Consider the following 14813-nt stretch of genomic DNA (forward strand, 5'->3'; position numbering starts at 1 on the left):
ACAAGCTCGAGATTGAGGAACAGAATGTACAGTCGTGGCCAAAGGTTTTCACAAAGTTTGCGGCTTTTGTTATTATTATCGAAATGTGCAGGACGGCCTGGTGTCAAGAAGGGCAGCAAAGGAGCCACTTCTCTCCAAGAAAAAGGACAGGCCGATATTCTGCACAAAGTACAGGGATTGGGCTGCTCAGGACTGGGGTAAAGTCATCTCTGATGAAGCCCATTTCCGATTGTTCGGGGCATCTGGAAAAAATTTTGTCCGGAGAAGAAAAGGTGAGAAAAAGGTGAAGAAAAGCCACCATCAGTCCTGTCTCGTGCCAACAGTAAGGCATCCTGCTTCTCATCCAAGGGAGTGGACTCACTCACAATTTTAACTAAGATCACAGCCATGAATAAAGAAATCCGACAGCAACTTCTCCCAACCATCCAAGAACATTTTGGTGAAGAACAACGACTTTTCCAGCATGATGGAGCACCGTGCCATGAGGCCGAATATTGATATTTTGGCTCCATGGCCAGGAAAGTCCATGGACCTTAATCCAACTGAGAATTTGTTGTCAATCCTCATGAGGCCGGTGGACAAACAAAAACCCACAAATTCTGACAAACTCCAAGCACGGATTATGAAGGAATGGGTCGCCATCAGTCAGTATTTGGCCCAGAAGTTGGTTGACAGCCTGCCAGGGTGAACTGCAGAGGTCTTGGGAAAAAAGGGCCAAACACTGCAAATATTGACTTTAGCATAAACTTGATGCAATTGTCAATTACATCATTTAAAACTTATAAAATGCTTGTAATTATGCTTCAATACATCTCAATACACAACTGGCAAAAAGATCTAAAAACACTGAAGCAGCAAACTTTGTGCCACCCTCAAAACTTTTTCTGATGAGAGTAGTGGCAGGGTGCTGAGTGTGGTGACTGTTCCAATAGGGGGCACTAAACAACAGAAATGGAGGGGTTTTTTTCAGGATCACATTTTATAGCTGGACAACAATGCTCGCCTGAAAAAAGTTCAAATGAGCGGGTACAGAGTCATCAGTGGAACACCGTTATGAATTTCGCTGTAGCGTATTTATATGCAGCGTGGTAGTAGCCTAGTGGGTAACACACTTGCCTATTAACCAGAAGACCCAGGTTCAAATCCCACTTACTACCATTGTGTCCCTGAGCAAGACACTTAACACTAAGTTGCTCCAGGGCGGGACTGTCCCTGTAACTACTGATTGTAAGTTGCTCTGGATAAGGGCGTCTGGTAAATGCTGTTAATGTAAATTATGTAAAGCGTATGAAGGCACAGGTCTTTGATGGATGACGCATTTCATATCTGTTCCTAAGGGGTCACGAATGAGGCCTGCGTTTTTGTGTTATTATGAGCCTCATTAGTCTTTGGTCACCTCATCAGCTCCCAGCAACACTGACATCAGCAGAACATGCATGTTATAAAAATCAACAAAATATAAAAGCAAGTCAAAGGAGAGACCAGAACCAGGGCCGTGATCCTGTGACGTTGGCTCATTCCTGCTGCCACAAGCACACAGTGGATGTGGATGCATTTTCCCAGCACGGCCTCTCTCTCTCTCTGGCTTTTGTTTTTCTCTCCCTCTCTTTTCTTTTCTTTTCCCTCTCTCTCTCTCTCTCTCTCTCTCTCTGAATGCACAAGGTCTTGTTTCACCGGAGCGCAGAGTCCCGTTTTTTATTCTCCCCCCCGAAGTAATATTCCACACCATGTTCAGGGCCACAGCGAAGCCTCTGACTCACGAGCAGCGGCCACGATCAGTCGTGCCAACTCTGCTCCGCTCCGCCCCTGCTCTTCACTTCTACCTGTTCTTTCTCACACTCGCCGCTCACTCCCCTTTCTTTCACTGTCCTCTTTCTCTCTCCGTTCCTTTTCTTCCCCATCCGGCTACACCTCCCCACACACACTCCCCAGAACTCTTTACTCTCCTCCTGTACTCTCTACCTCGGTGTCGTTTGTGTTTCCATGACGACTTGAAGGACAGTGTATTTTTCTACGCTGAATGCCACTGTGCCACTCTAATACAGTAAAATTATTTTTAAAACGCCGGAAAGTTAGTCAAAGGCTCTAAACACAAGGGGAGAAAAAAATATTGAACAAAGCATACGAATTGAGCAAACAATTTTATAAATAAGGCAGCGAAAGTGACGTCTGCAGGTTGTCATGGGTTCATGAAAAATAATCTAAATTTGGGTGTAAAGAAAAAACATAAATTCAGATTTTATTTTTAGAATTCTGAGCATAATTTTTTCAACGTCTTTCTCTTGTGGGGGATTGCTAATATGATCAAACAACCTTTTCCCAATAATGCATATAATGATATTTGGAATGCTATACAGCAAAAATATTTCTCAGGTATTTATTTATTTTTTTGGTCAGGCATTTTCCAAGCATGGACTCCACTACATTTACATTTACTGCATTTATCAGCCGCCCTCATCCAGAGCGACTTACAATCAGTAGTGACAGGGACAGTCCCCCTGGAGACACTCAGGGAGTAAGTAATGGAAGTAAGTGAGGATTTGAACCTGTGATTTAGTGGTCTTCTAGTTCATATGTTAGTGTAGTACCCACTAGGCTACTACCATTAAACTTCTCTGCAGGTATGATCTGGTATCTACCACCAAACCACACAATCTGGTACATCCGTGGAGCTAAAAAAATGTGTTTTTTTTTTCTGGCACATTCCTTACATGCTCAATTGGATTGAGACTGGAGAATTTGGAGGTCAAACACATAAAACTTGTTGTGCTCCTCAATTCCATTCCTTTAATCAATTGGACATTTGCTGTGCATCCCAGTGTCCCTTGTTTGAATTGTCCCCTTCATTCTGAGTTCAAGGGTGAGAAAGTGATGTACAGTCAGAAGAATCAGGAGGGTCAGGCAGGAGGTTCGTAAGTGTGCCAGGCAGGATGGAAACTTCGAAATGCTTTTAGGCGCCACCCAGGCAGTCAGGACCCCATGCCGTCCTGAGGAGACAGGGCGGAACTGTGAGAAGTCAGGCAGGTGAGCCGCTACTGCATCATTCATCCCTCTCGCTGACAAACAAAGCCTGTTATCTTCTTCAAATATGCATGTAGGTGGCTGTCTACTGGCAAATCGCTGGGGCTTTTGTGACGCATGTAGGTCAAGGGTAAAGCTTTTTTTGGGAATGGAAGCACTTCAGATGATTAAGACTCAGTAAATAATAACGACGGAGGTCTGTGTTGCGTGGGAATGCGCACTCTTAATTATACCGCCTCAGAGCTGTTAACACATCAGCTTCACCTACTGACTGTTGACATAGCTGATACGATGTGCAAACTTCGGTGAGGCAGTGAGATGCCTTCATTTGACGCACAGGGGTAGCTTAAAGTAAAGTGATTGTCATTGTGATACACAGCACACGGTGCACACAACAGAATGTGTCCTCCGCATTTAACCCATCACCCTTGGTGAACAGTGGGCAGCCATGACAGGCGCCTGGGGAGCAGTGCGTTGGGACGGTGCTTTGCTCAGTGGCATTTCGACATCCACATGTTTGCTCAGGCACGTTCTGAGTGCAGGTGAAGAAGATGGAGGGGTAAAGGAACCGAGCTGGGCCTCATTATGAACATTCAGCCAAACTGCCTTCCCGTTTCCAGGCAAGTGTTACAACCTGTGGTGGCCAGTCAGTGCCGGGTTAAAAGCTTCACCTTCGGTGTGAAAATGTCACTCTTTTCCTGGAGCCATAGTTTGCCCCTTGTGTGGAGATGACTCACTCCTGTGTAGACATGGAGCAGCAGATGTTGTGTATGGGGCTTTCCTTCACTAATGTCACATCAAATATGTCTTCAAGACACACAGGAATAAAAGGATACAGGCAAGGAAATAGTGCTTGCTGATAATTTGTATCTTGAAGACGAGGAACTCCATCCTGCTCGTTTTTTCTGTCACGCAGAAGAGGAATTTTAATAATCTGTTTTCATTTTATTGCATTAACACATTGTTTAACTAATGCAGACATTTATTTTATCATGCATTAACACAGTTTTTTTATTCCTATTTTGAAAGTCTGGCTTTGAACTCAGTGCAATATGATGCGTATAAGTGGACAAAACATTGTTCTGTCTTATGGACTGTTTCGATAGTTATTCCTTTATATTTTACTTTTAGCTTGAGTAATTAATGTTTTGTTTTTTTATCTGCACTGGAAAATTACACCTACAAAAAAATTCATTGTACAATGTCCCACTGCTACAATGAAAATAAAGCAAAAAAATTAAGAGAATTTCGAATTTTTTTCTGAATGTTGTGCATAACAATGTGATTAATCGCAGACACGCAATAAAATGGTTAATTGTTGCCCAGTGCAAGTTTTAAAATTGCAGAAGCTGTAGTGACCAGAAAATAATCATGCCAGCCATGACAACTCTGAATCGGCACAATGGCACTTTTATTAAGTTTTACACTCACACATAGACATCCGGTCTCAAAACCAGGGGGTCACCGAAAGAAATAGTGGATAACAGACCCAAGTTGTCTCGCTTATGCATCATTTGCCAGACATAATTATCAAAAGAAGCTTAAATTTGCCTGAGGAGGATACTGGAATTTAAGTAGTCTGACACCCCATGATTTCATGTAGAATAGTGTTTCCAGTTCCCCAAATGAGTGATGAAAAACACACCAGAACGGAGAAGAGGTTTTGGTAAAAGCTCTTCTCTGACAAGCCCTGATTAAAATGCTAATTGCATTGCAGTAAAAGTCCAGCAATACTCAAATGCTTGGCACGAAATATTTAATGGACCTCTCCATTCCAGTGCAGTTTTAACACAGCCTGGTTCAGGTCAGACCTCACTGACAGTTTTACTCTTCAGCCTGAAGTCAGCTGATGTGAGAGAAAGAAGCTGTGCTTGGGGTATCACGTACAAAACACAATAGATAATATTTTTCATATTGATGTATGATTAAAGAATATATTTTTACCATCTCTATCAGATTTGTAGTCGTGTTGGATAATATCGTATGGACCCAATGTTCACACACAATTCCACTGATAGAATAATTTGGTAGAATTGGCTAAATTCAGGTTTTAGGTGATGGAAAAGGGGTTCTACAGGGACTGTAAAAAGCAGACCATCATAATTATGTGATTATTCACACTTGAAATTTTTACATTTTACCTAATTACATTTTCTTTTATCTTATGTCTTATAAGTGCTTTTCTGTTATGTTGAGCACCTTGCCTGTGCACTGAAGACAAAAGTACACGATCATTGACAATGTTAATTAGCATGAGCAAAACCTGTGAATTATCATGGTTCATTATGTGTCCCTCATTAACACTTCATACGGAATCCCAATGTGCTCCAGCGAGACTGAACATGTAGTTACAGGTTCAAACTGGGCTTTGACCAGCTGAATTGAATTTATTTTTACATCACTAATTCAATACATGCTGCCTAGGTCTATTTTTGTCACCCTTACTGGGAAGCATATTTACTGTCCAGAAGGTAAAAGGCAAATTAGTAAACACCTCAAGGGGAATGAGGAAATCTGAAAATTAAGATTAGTGGTCATGTTGATGAATGATTAAAAGAATACAGTTTTACCGTCTCTGCAGGTGGTGAACAGTCAGTGTTTGCACAGTGTTTGCACTTACATTACCGCTAGTACTACCATTAGTGAAAAAAAGAATTCTGCTTTGAATGAATTGGCTTCCTTCACACGTGATGTACAGTGGGTAGGGACATTTTTCAGACCCCTTACGTTTTTCACTTAATATTAGATTTATGTTATTTGCAGCCATTTGCTAAAATAATTTAAGTTCATTTTTTCCCTAATTTATGTACACATTGTACCCCATATTGACAGAAAAACACAGAATTGTTGACTGGTGGAGGGCTGCAGTGATGTTTGATGTTCTACAACTTTCTCCCATTTCCCCACTGCATCTCTGGAGCTCAGCCACAGTGATCTTGGGGTTCTTCTATAAAAATGTGAGGATGTCTGAATACTTTCCGTACCCACTGTATGTAATCAAATTGTTCTATGTGACGATCAAGCGGCTGTAGCAAGAAGTTTTCTGGTGCCTTTCAGAGGTCAGCCCTTTCGTAGAGGCTTGGTGGTCATTGTTCTGTCCTGAGAGGCTCAGTACGTCACAGGGACACAGCAACACTCAGTCATTTGTCAGGAACCCTCAGATTTGCAGTTGAAGGTTTCAGTGTTAAAAACAATATGAAAGAGTCTGGAGGCCAAATATGAGAAGCACTGAATGATCGTGGTGGCAGAAATAGTTTGAAAGTGGTGATGAATAATGGATTCCCAAAGGGTGGGCAAATATCTACATATTAGAAAATGTGTTTATTTGATGAAATGCCATGTACGGCATATTTACATGCTGTGCATGCGTTTATTTATTGCTTTTCTGGTCCACTTCATTTCCTTCAATTGTGAGACACATCATTGTGTCATACCCTACAACCCCTTTATGGCATAAAAGGCAACAATCACGTGAACATTGATAGCTCGGTGAAACAGGAAATGAAGGCGGTGAAAGAAACCCCTTAATGATCTAAGATTTTCTTGAGACTAGAAGCAAGACATTTAAGCACACAAGGGTGGGAATGTCAAAAACCTACTGCCAAGTATGCTGCACCAGAGACCTTGAATTGAAGTTTTTATCTGCTCTCCCCTTTTTTTGTAAGAGCATCTTCACATGAGAAAGGATTTATTCAAGGATGTGTGATGCAGGTCTGCATGAAAGAGAAATCTGGAGAAATGTGGAGTGGGTGGCGAGTTATCGGGTGTTTGTATCAGGACTCACGTCCAATGGACACTGCCACATATTAATTGCATAATCCCTGCAAAAGAACGTTCTTCAATTACTACCATTGCCAACAGTTAATACATTAAGTAACTGTACATATTGGCTCAGTAACAACAACATAAGGATCACACACGATGTGTTAATAGCCCAATTGGAGGAAAAAAAGAAAAGGTTTATTAGTGGAGACAATATTGGGAAAAAAATATTTTTTATTTATTAAATTTCAGTATCCTTTATGCATGAAAATTACACTCATGAATATAAAAATATAAAGTTCCATTTAAAGACTTCGGGAACTCCCTAGGGAAGGCTATCAGCCTGAAAATGACACAATTTCTTCTTAGCTTCCCCCTGTAATTGTGCCTCAATATTTTTGGTGATTGGTGACTGATGTGTTGTCTTCTTAATTGTATTTGCTGCAGACTAGTGTGAACATTCGACAATACACAGATAGTGACAACCATCATCGCAGCAGTGGCGATTTATGCTTTAGGCAACCTATAAAGTCGATTGAAGCTCAGGGGACCAGCTAGTTCCACGGGGACCAAAGAAGCGATACGCTGATTTAATTGGTGAAAGGTCATAAATTAAACCCCTTAACCTCGGTAGGACCAGGTCATGGATCCAGACTCCATTCCGTCTCCTTGCTCCATTCCGCTGCAGCATTAATAAAATGCATTTTCTGATCAAATAAAAGGTGACCTGAGGTGACCGCAGAAACTATCGCGCTTTGAGGAATATGTCACATGCTGGGGACATCATTGCTGGGGAACACGTGCACACACTAACAGTTAACAACCACATGGCAACCAATTGAATTTAAACTGAATGACAGGCAGAAGAGGGAAAGACAGAGCGCAAGGAAGAAAGAGGGTATTCACGAGGGAAATTAATTCAGACACAAAACGACCTTGGTCTCCAATGATACTACTAGAAATATGACCATAGAGGCAAACCATGGCTCTGTGGCACAACAGTAATGTCAGGCGAGACCAGATCCAGTGATTAAGCACCCAGGATTTCAGGCGACTCTGATCCCTTCATGCTGCTTTTCATGCTGTTGTTCTGTTTTTCCCCTGATTGTTTTTTCCATTCTTGCATTTCCCGTCTCTTACTAAATGCTTTTTACCTACAGCCTAAGTCACCTCCAGCATTCAAAGATGCGAGAAGAACCTATAACACAAAAGACCCCTGCCATCTCTGTTGAGTCTCGAGGTCTTATTCGTAAATGAAGAGTAATTAAATGAACAGTAAAACAGTCCCCGTTCCCCTTGGAAGAATAATGAGCTTAATGAAGCAAACAGATGTTGGAGTTGCATTGGGTAAAGCAGAGCACAGCGATGGCTATTAAGACTGAGTGTAAAGAGGCAACCCACGGAGAGTCCCTTAATACAAGATTGCAGTTGAGCTGTATGGGATGATAATAAACAAATGTCTCACAAAGTTAAATTTGACTCATCAATATTTGTACATACATTCATAAGGTTTCATGGCTTTTTGTTTACAAAATTAAATTTTCAAATATGTCAGTGTCATGGCTGCCACCCGTCTACCTGGCCAACAGGGGGCGCACGGTAACCCCTGGCCTCACCAAACCGTGAAGTGCAGACATAAAAGTACGATGCAAGTAGGCTACAACGTGAACTCATTCGTCGATCGCGTATCAAGTTTGTGGTAAGCCGTTCCTCTTGATCTGACCATATCTCACCCCTGTTCTCCAGATTGCCGACCTCAAAGACCTCGGCAGTCACGGAAGAGCATTGTTCTTTAAAAAAAATCACTTGAGCGCCACCTCACCTGGCTTTGCCATTTACACCCGGGACGTGAGGAGACACCTTACTTCAGTACGTCAGCGACAAAGGCCGAGAGAGAGAGGAAAAAAACCACAACCCCCACAAAATTATTTATGGCGATGGCAGATCGTATCTGCTGCTATGGTTACGTTCACACCGTATATACGAGATAAAACTCAGGTGCCGGGCTCACTGATGCTCGGTTTTTCATCCATGTCCAGACACGTGCAATTTCATTTTGCTCAACGTCCAGCCTCTATGCAAGAAAAGGTTCAACAGCGTAAACGGAATGGACTCCTCCTAACCGTTAAAAATTATTGATATTATGTATTCGGGCCATTGTAAATTATAGTGCACGTTTGTTGCCCATGAAGCGATGTGACCTGAATGCAGATGTGAATTTTCTTAAAGTGTTTGCTTGAAATAGCTGGACGTGGCCCATGACTGGGATGACCCGGCGGGCGATCCGAGATGCGCGGGTTACCAGGACACCGCGGAATGCAAACAGAGCGCCCAGGGCCCGCCGAGCATATAAAACAGCCTGCACTTACGGGAGCACATAGATAATGAGTATCGTGTTTGAATAGGTCTGAGGGGCAGATTAACCATTTATGCCAAAGCAAGAATCTGGCTGCCGTTTATTTATTTTTTAAATCTCAGAACACATCGGTTTTCCAAAGGTATGCGTGGAAACGCGCTCCTGCCTCGCAGTGAGTCAACTGACAGGGGAGATGAGGAATACGGGAGACCAGCCGCGTCCTTCCACGTACAAACTCGAGGCACAGAATTCCAAGGATGGAACCCCGACATTCATAACCCAGGTTTGCGTGAAACTGGGTCACTGTTTTTTTTTTTCAAAATTATGTTTTTTTGTTGGAATTTGGTCTAAATGCAGCACGGTTTCAAGGGTCTAAATTATGCATTTACACTGCATGCCGATTGTAAATATATTGGGAATTAATGCGATTAAACCAATATCAGGTGCAACACTAATGCAAAAATTATTGTACAACGTGGAATAACCGGCATTCATACATTATAATCCCACAATTCATAGCCAATGTTACATTTGTAGACATCAGCTATAAGCATGGGAGTTCTCATACAGGAACCTTCTGGTTCCTGGAGTCGCCGAATGTCAAGGTCATGTGCCTTTTACCTGCAGCCACTAGCACACAAGCACACGGGCAATAAAAACAAAGAGGGCCAAAGCACAGTGCGCCGAAAAAGGAGCGGTGGAGTGACGCGGGTGGTCACGCAGGAGCCACCATCACACATCCGCCGTTGCCAGCCTTCCCTCGACAAACCGTTTTTCTGTGACTTTCACTCGTGCCCACTTTAACTGGCACCAAACACTTTTACACAAAGCTTTGCTTGATGATCGTGGTCCAGGAGGTCAGGAATAAAGAGAAGAAGCAGCCCAGGTTGCTTAGGAACTGTTTCCCCAATTTAAATACTTATTTATGCATTTATTTCATGAGAAAATCTTATCACCTTAAAACTCCCAATTTATGCATATATAGCTATTTTTGTGATGAATGCATAAACTACATGACCGACATAGAAGGACAGGTCCTCTGAGGGCAGAGGGGTTAAATGAGTCAAATGTCTGCCATACAATGGAATAATGGGCCTTAATCACCCTGCAGTTAAGGTCTTTAAAGGCCGACCTCGGCCGTTTGATCAGTTTCCTGTTACACTTTGATCAGTGTGAGCTGATTGGTCCGCCTCCTGTCACTATTATGCATCATCACTAATCACTTACGCTCATTGGAAACCACTGGATTGAATCTGGCCAGACACACAAATGCCTCAAACGGTGTCACACACTGAATGTCACGCAACTCTTTTTTTTCCCCACAGTAATAATCATCCATAACACTTACAACACTGACCATAAAGTATCTTCTCAGACCAAGTATCTCCTGAATGCAATCGGAATACAACCAGAACACTTTTTTTGATGCACATTGCGGGTGGGTGTGTAGACGCCTTGTGGGTGACCCCACTTTAAAGTGAAGTGATTGTCACATGTGATACACAGCAGCACAGCACACGGTGCACACAGTGAAATTTGTCCTCTGCATTTAACCCATCACCCTGAGTGAGCAGTGGGCAGCCATGACAGGCGCCCGGGGAGCAGTGTGTGGGGACGGTGCTTTGCTCAGTGGCACCTCAGTGGCACCTTGGCGGCTCGGGATTCAAACCGGCAACCTTATGATTACGGGGTCGCTTCCTTAACCGCTTGTCACCCCGCCTGCTACCACTGGGTCCACGAGCAGGACACTTAACCCTGAGGGTCCCAGTAACTGCTGATTGTAAGTCGCTCTGGATAAGGGCGTCTGATAAAGGCCGTAAATGTAAACTAAATGTGATGGTGTGATGGTGTAGTAGTAGCCTAGTGGGTAAGACACTCGCCTGTGAACCAGAAGATCCGGGTTCAAATCCCACTTACTACCATTGGGTCCCTGAGCAAGACACTTAACCTTAAGTTGCTCCAGGGAGACTGTCCCTGTAAATACTGACTGTAAGTCGCTCTGGATAAGGGCGTCTGATAAATACTGTAAAATGTAATGTCTTATTGCGCACTGACGTTTTCCACTTATCTGTAAAGTGACTGTAATGAAATGCTGCTCGATGATCTGCGCTTCTGGTCTGTGCAGGTGGGCCTTCTACACGCACCGAGGCTGGTGAGGGAAGGTCTCCACGCCTCGGGGAGCGCGTACGGGTGGGCGCAGGGGCGGGACGCGTGCTCCGTGGGGTTCTTTCTTCCCATTGGCCAGGAGAGCGCCTGTGTTGTGATGACACGACGTGACACGGCGCATTCTAGGGCAATAAAAAGAAGTGGGAAGCGCCGTCGACCAGAGGGAATCGACGTTCCGTGGATTCCATGTGGTGATTACGGACGGACGCGTTTTAAAGTAGTTCGTCCCTCCGTGCGTTTCCTGTCCGCGCGTCCAGAACGTCTTGGGGAAACTTCAACCATCTTGTAAGGTAACTTTGCTGTCTTTCCAGTCGTGGTTCATTCCTAACATTTTGTAGAGGACGAGAGAATCGTAGGCTCCAGACCTTTACATATCCATACGTAATTGCAATAAAACCATTTTTAATGGTTCTTTCAGTCTAACCTTGAGGTTTTATATGATGATTGGACGCGGTGTCATGTGAAATTCAGAAGCAGGGACTTTTCTGAACAGTTAAAGAGACTTTTCCGGACGGGATTCTAAATGGATTTTTGTCTGATTAACGCATCGGATTTCAGGAATGGAGTGGTATGTCCTGGTGCTTCTTCTGAGCTGGCCATCTCTCACCGAAGCAGACTGTTCATCGCGCTGTTTAAAATGTGCGCTGCAGGTCCCGGACACGAACATGCCCGTCAACCGTCTGGTAAGTCGAACGATTGTTCATTTTATTTCATTTTATTTTATTCAAAAATATTTTTTTACCATGGACGCCGTGCGTAAAGTTCTGGCACGGTTCAGCACCTCGGAGAGCGCATGCGTTTTAAGAGCGCAAAGTACGTTTCCAAACGAGCACACGAGTTTGTCTCTGTCCAAAAAGGTCGATGTTGTTTCGATATCTGATTGATCGATACAATACAATGCAATTCGTGACAATACAATCGTTTCTGTATGCAACGCGTGCACAAACGTACCGGTTGTTAACTGCTTTAAGCAGGCTATCCTGATATGAATAATTAAAGTGGCTTTTTTTTGTCTGTGACTGCAGACTTGCGCCTTAGAGTGCGAAGGAGCCCTGCCGACCAGCAGCGAAACGACTGAATGCGAGAAGGTTTTCACGGCGGAGGATCTCGGCGACGCGGAGGACGTCTCCAACCTGGTCAAGCGCTACGGCGGGTTCATCAAGCGCATCGACAAGAAAAAGGTGTTCGCCGGCCCCTGGCTCGAAAACGCGAACTTAAAGGGCCTTTTCGCCAAAAAGTACGGCGAGCCGCTGGGGAAGTTCGGGGAGCGCGACGTCCCGGAGTTTTCGGAGGACGCCGAGCGCGGAGACGTCGCGTCCGAGAACGAAACGGGAGTTTACGGCGCCGACGGCGTCGTCCTGAACGAGGCGAAGCGCTACGGGGGATTTTTACGCAAATTTCCAAAGCGGAGCGGCTCGGCCGAGGAGGGCTCCAGGCCGGAGTTGCAGAAGCGCTACGGCGGCTTCATGCGCAGGATTCGGCCCAAGCTGAAGTGGGACAACCAGAAAAGATACGGCGGCTTTTTGCGTCGCCACTTCAAAATCTCCGTACGGTCCGACGAGGAGCCTTCGTCGTACGACTCCGCCCTGTAGGGCCCGTCCCCAAACTGTCACGGCTCCGACAAAAATTCCGGCCATCTCATGAACTCATCCGTGCGTTTTGCTTTAACCGACACGAGTCGCGCCATTAACCCAACCATTGTTGTAAAAAAAAAAAAAAAAAAAAAAAAAAAAAAAAAAAAAAAAAAAAATATAGAGAGATATGATATATATATATATAGATAGATAGAGATATATATATATAGATATATATATATATATATATATATATATATATATATATATATATATATCTAGATATATATTATAGCTATATATATATATATATATATATATATATATATATATATACACACACACACACACACACTACTAATAATAATAATACATAAAAACTGTATTTAAACTGTGTCCGTCGTGTTTGGATGCATTCGGTGTAAAGGACTTACCAGTAATACACCTTTTTTTTTTTCGTCCTCATCATGAACATGTCCAATGTAACCAAATCGTGTATAACAAACTGATTATGCTTGTTTGATAAAAACGACAATAAAGGCAAGTGCTTCATTTGCCACTGCTGCAACTTGAACCCCCCCTTTGTGTGGCTTCACTTTGTGAGGACGGGAGTCGTTCGAAGTGCTTGGATGTGTAGTTCATCTGCAGCAAACCACGCGTAAAACGTCGGACTTCAGGTCTCCACCGGGGCCACGGAGTAAGGGACCGTGTGTAATGTGCCGCAGAACGTTTACAGGGAAGGGATCTCGTCCATTTATCTCCCCGAGGCAGTGTGTGTAAATTAAAGCAATCACAGAAAAACGAAAAAAGGTATGTACATTTGTGTTGGCCCATTTTAGCTATGTTTAACTGCCTAAAAATACATCCAATAAATCCAATCCTGGATCTGGGCCTGGTTTAGTTCGATGTAGGGTCCACCAAGTTCCTTTGAAATAGCCCTGGATGTAGAACAGGGTTCACTACTTTCCAAGTTTAATAACAGGCTTTGAATGCCCCCACCCAGCATGGTATTGGGTAATCACTATCCTTCCCCCACCAGAACCAAGGGATGTATCATATAAGATTGCAAAAAAAAAAAAAAAGTCAGCACGTTGAACGTATTGCTAATCTTATAAATGTATAAGTTGCCTGGTCAGACTTATTTTTAAACAGGCACAGAAAAACCCTTCAGTAAGCCTCTAGGCAGCGGCTGAGTAGATTGTGCCTTTTAAGGTCGTTCAGACCTGCATTACTATTGAATCATGTTTTAATACCGTTCATTATCATTTTAATTTCATCCACACAAGGCCATTCTGTCTGCGAAGTATCACTTCATTTAACTGACAACGTTCATTTAGGCTAATGGTCTCTGCACCAATTTTGCCAAGATGAAGCAATATTTAACATGTCTATTTAAATAAGATAATGTTCAGGATAATGATCTTTTCACTGTTCGCAAATTACAGGCACTACCGGAGTATGCGCTGTGGCTAACGACCTTATACACAAACACAACCAGGGCCGTTTGACACATGATCCATTAGGAGCTCTGAGGCAAATTCAGCACAACAGAACGTCCAGGTTTCAGGACCTTCCATCTGAAGGGTCTGTGAACTGCAGAAGTTGGACGTTGCCAGGGAAAATTAAGGTGTTTTTTTTTTTTTTGTCATTGTGATCATTAGCAACCACGTAGTGCACTCAACGAAATGTGTCCTCTGCATTTAACCCACCGCCTTAGTGGCCAGTGGTCAGCCATTGAAGGCGGCCGGGCAGCGGTGTGTGGGGACGGTACCGTGTTCAAGGGGACATCAGTGGCACTGGTTCGGGATTTGAACCAGCAACCCTTCATTTAAGAGTCTGCTTTCTTATCCACTAGGCCGTGCTGGCAAGTTACAAGGCGTGAGTCACCCCACGTAGCCCCTTGGATGGGTGCCCAGTGAGTGGGCTTCACACTT

The 14813-nt window shown here is 43.6% G+C and overlaps 1 protein-coding gene across 2 annotated transcripts; it reads left to right on the forward strand.

Annotated features, from left to right (window-relative positions):
- Positions 1-11473: 11473 nt before the first annotated feature.
- Positions 11474-13014, forward strand: pdyn (prodynorphin). Of its 2 annotated transcripts, none has more exons than XM_028994467.1 (3): positions 11474-11595; positions 11864-11988; positions 12331-13014. In XM_028994467.1, the coding sequence occupies exons 2-3, from the start codon at positions 11866-11868 to the stop codon at positions 12895-12897; spliced, it is 690 nt and encodes a 229-aa protein (XP_028850300.1). In that variant the 5' UTR covers positions 11474-11595; positions 11864-11865; the 3' UTR covers positions 12898-13014. The 2 variants fall into 2 exon arrangements, with proteins under 2 accessions (XP_028850300.1, XP_028850302.1); XM_028994469.1 differs by having other exon boundaries at positions 11474-11590.
- The last annotated feature ends 1799 nt before the right edge of the window (positions 13015-14813 follow it).

This window comes from Denticeps clupeoides, chromosome 10 (assembly GCF_900700375.1).
Source record: "Denticeps clupeoides chromosome 10, fDenClu1.1, whole genome shotgun sequence".
NCBI classification, from domain to species: domain Eukaryota; kingdom Metazoa; phylum Chordata; class Actinopteri; order Clupeiformes; family Denticipitidae; genus Denticeps; species Denticeps clupeoides.

Excerpts from the sequence above, each read along its gene's own strand:
- pdyn (XM_028994467.1), top strand. The coding sequence starts at position 11,866 with ATGGAGTGGTATGTCCTGGTGCTTCTTCTGAGCTGGCCATCTCTCACC. Across the intron at positions 11,989-12,330 it reads ACATGCCCGTCAACCGTCTG|ACTTGCGCCTTAGAGTGCGA; the intron begins GTAAGTCGAACG and ends CTGTGACTGCAG.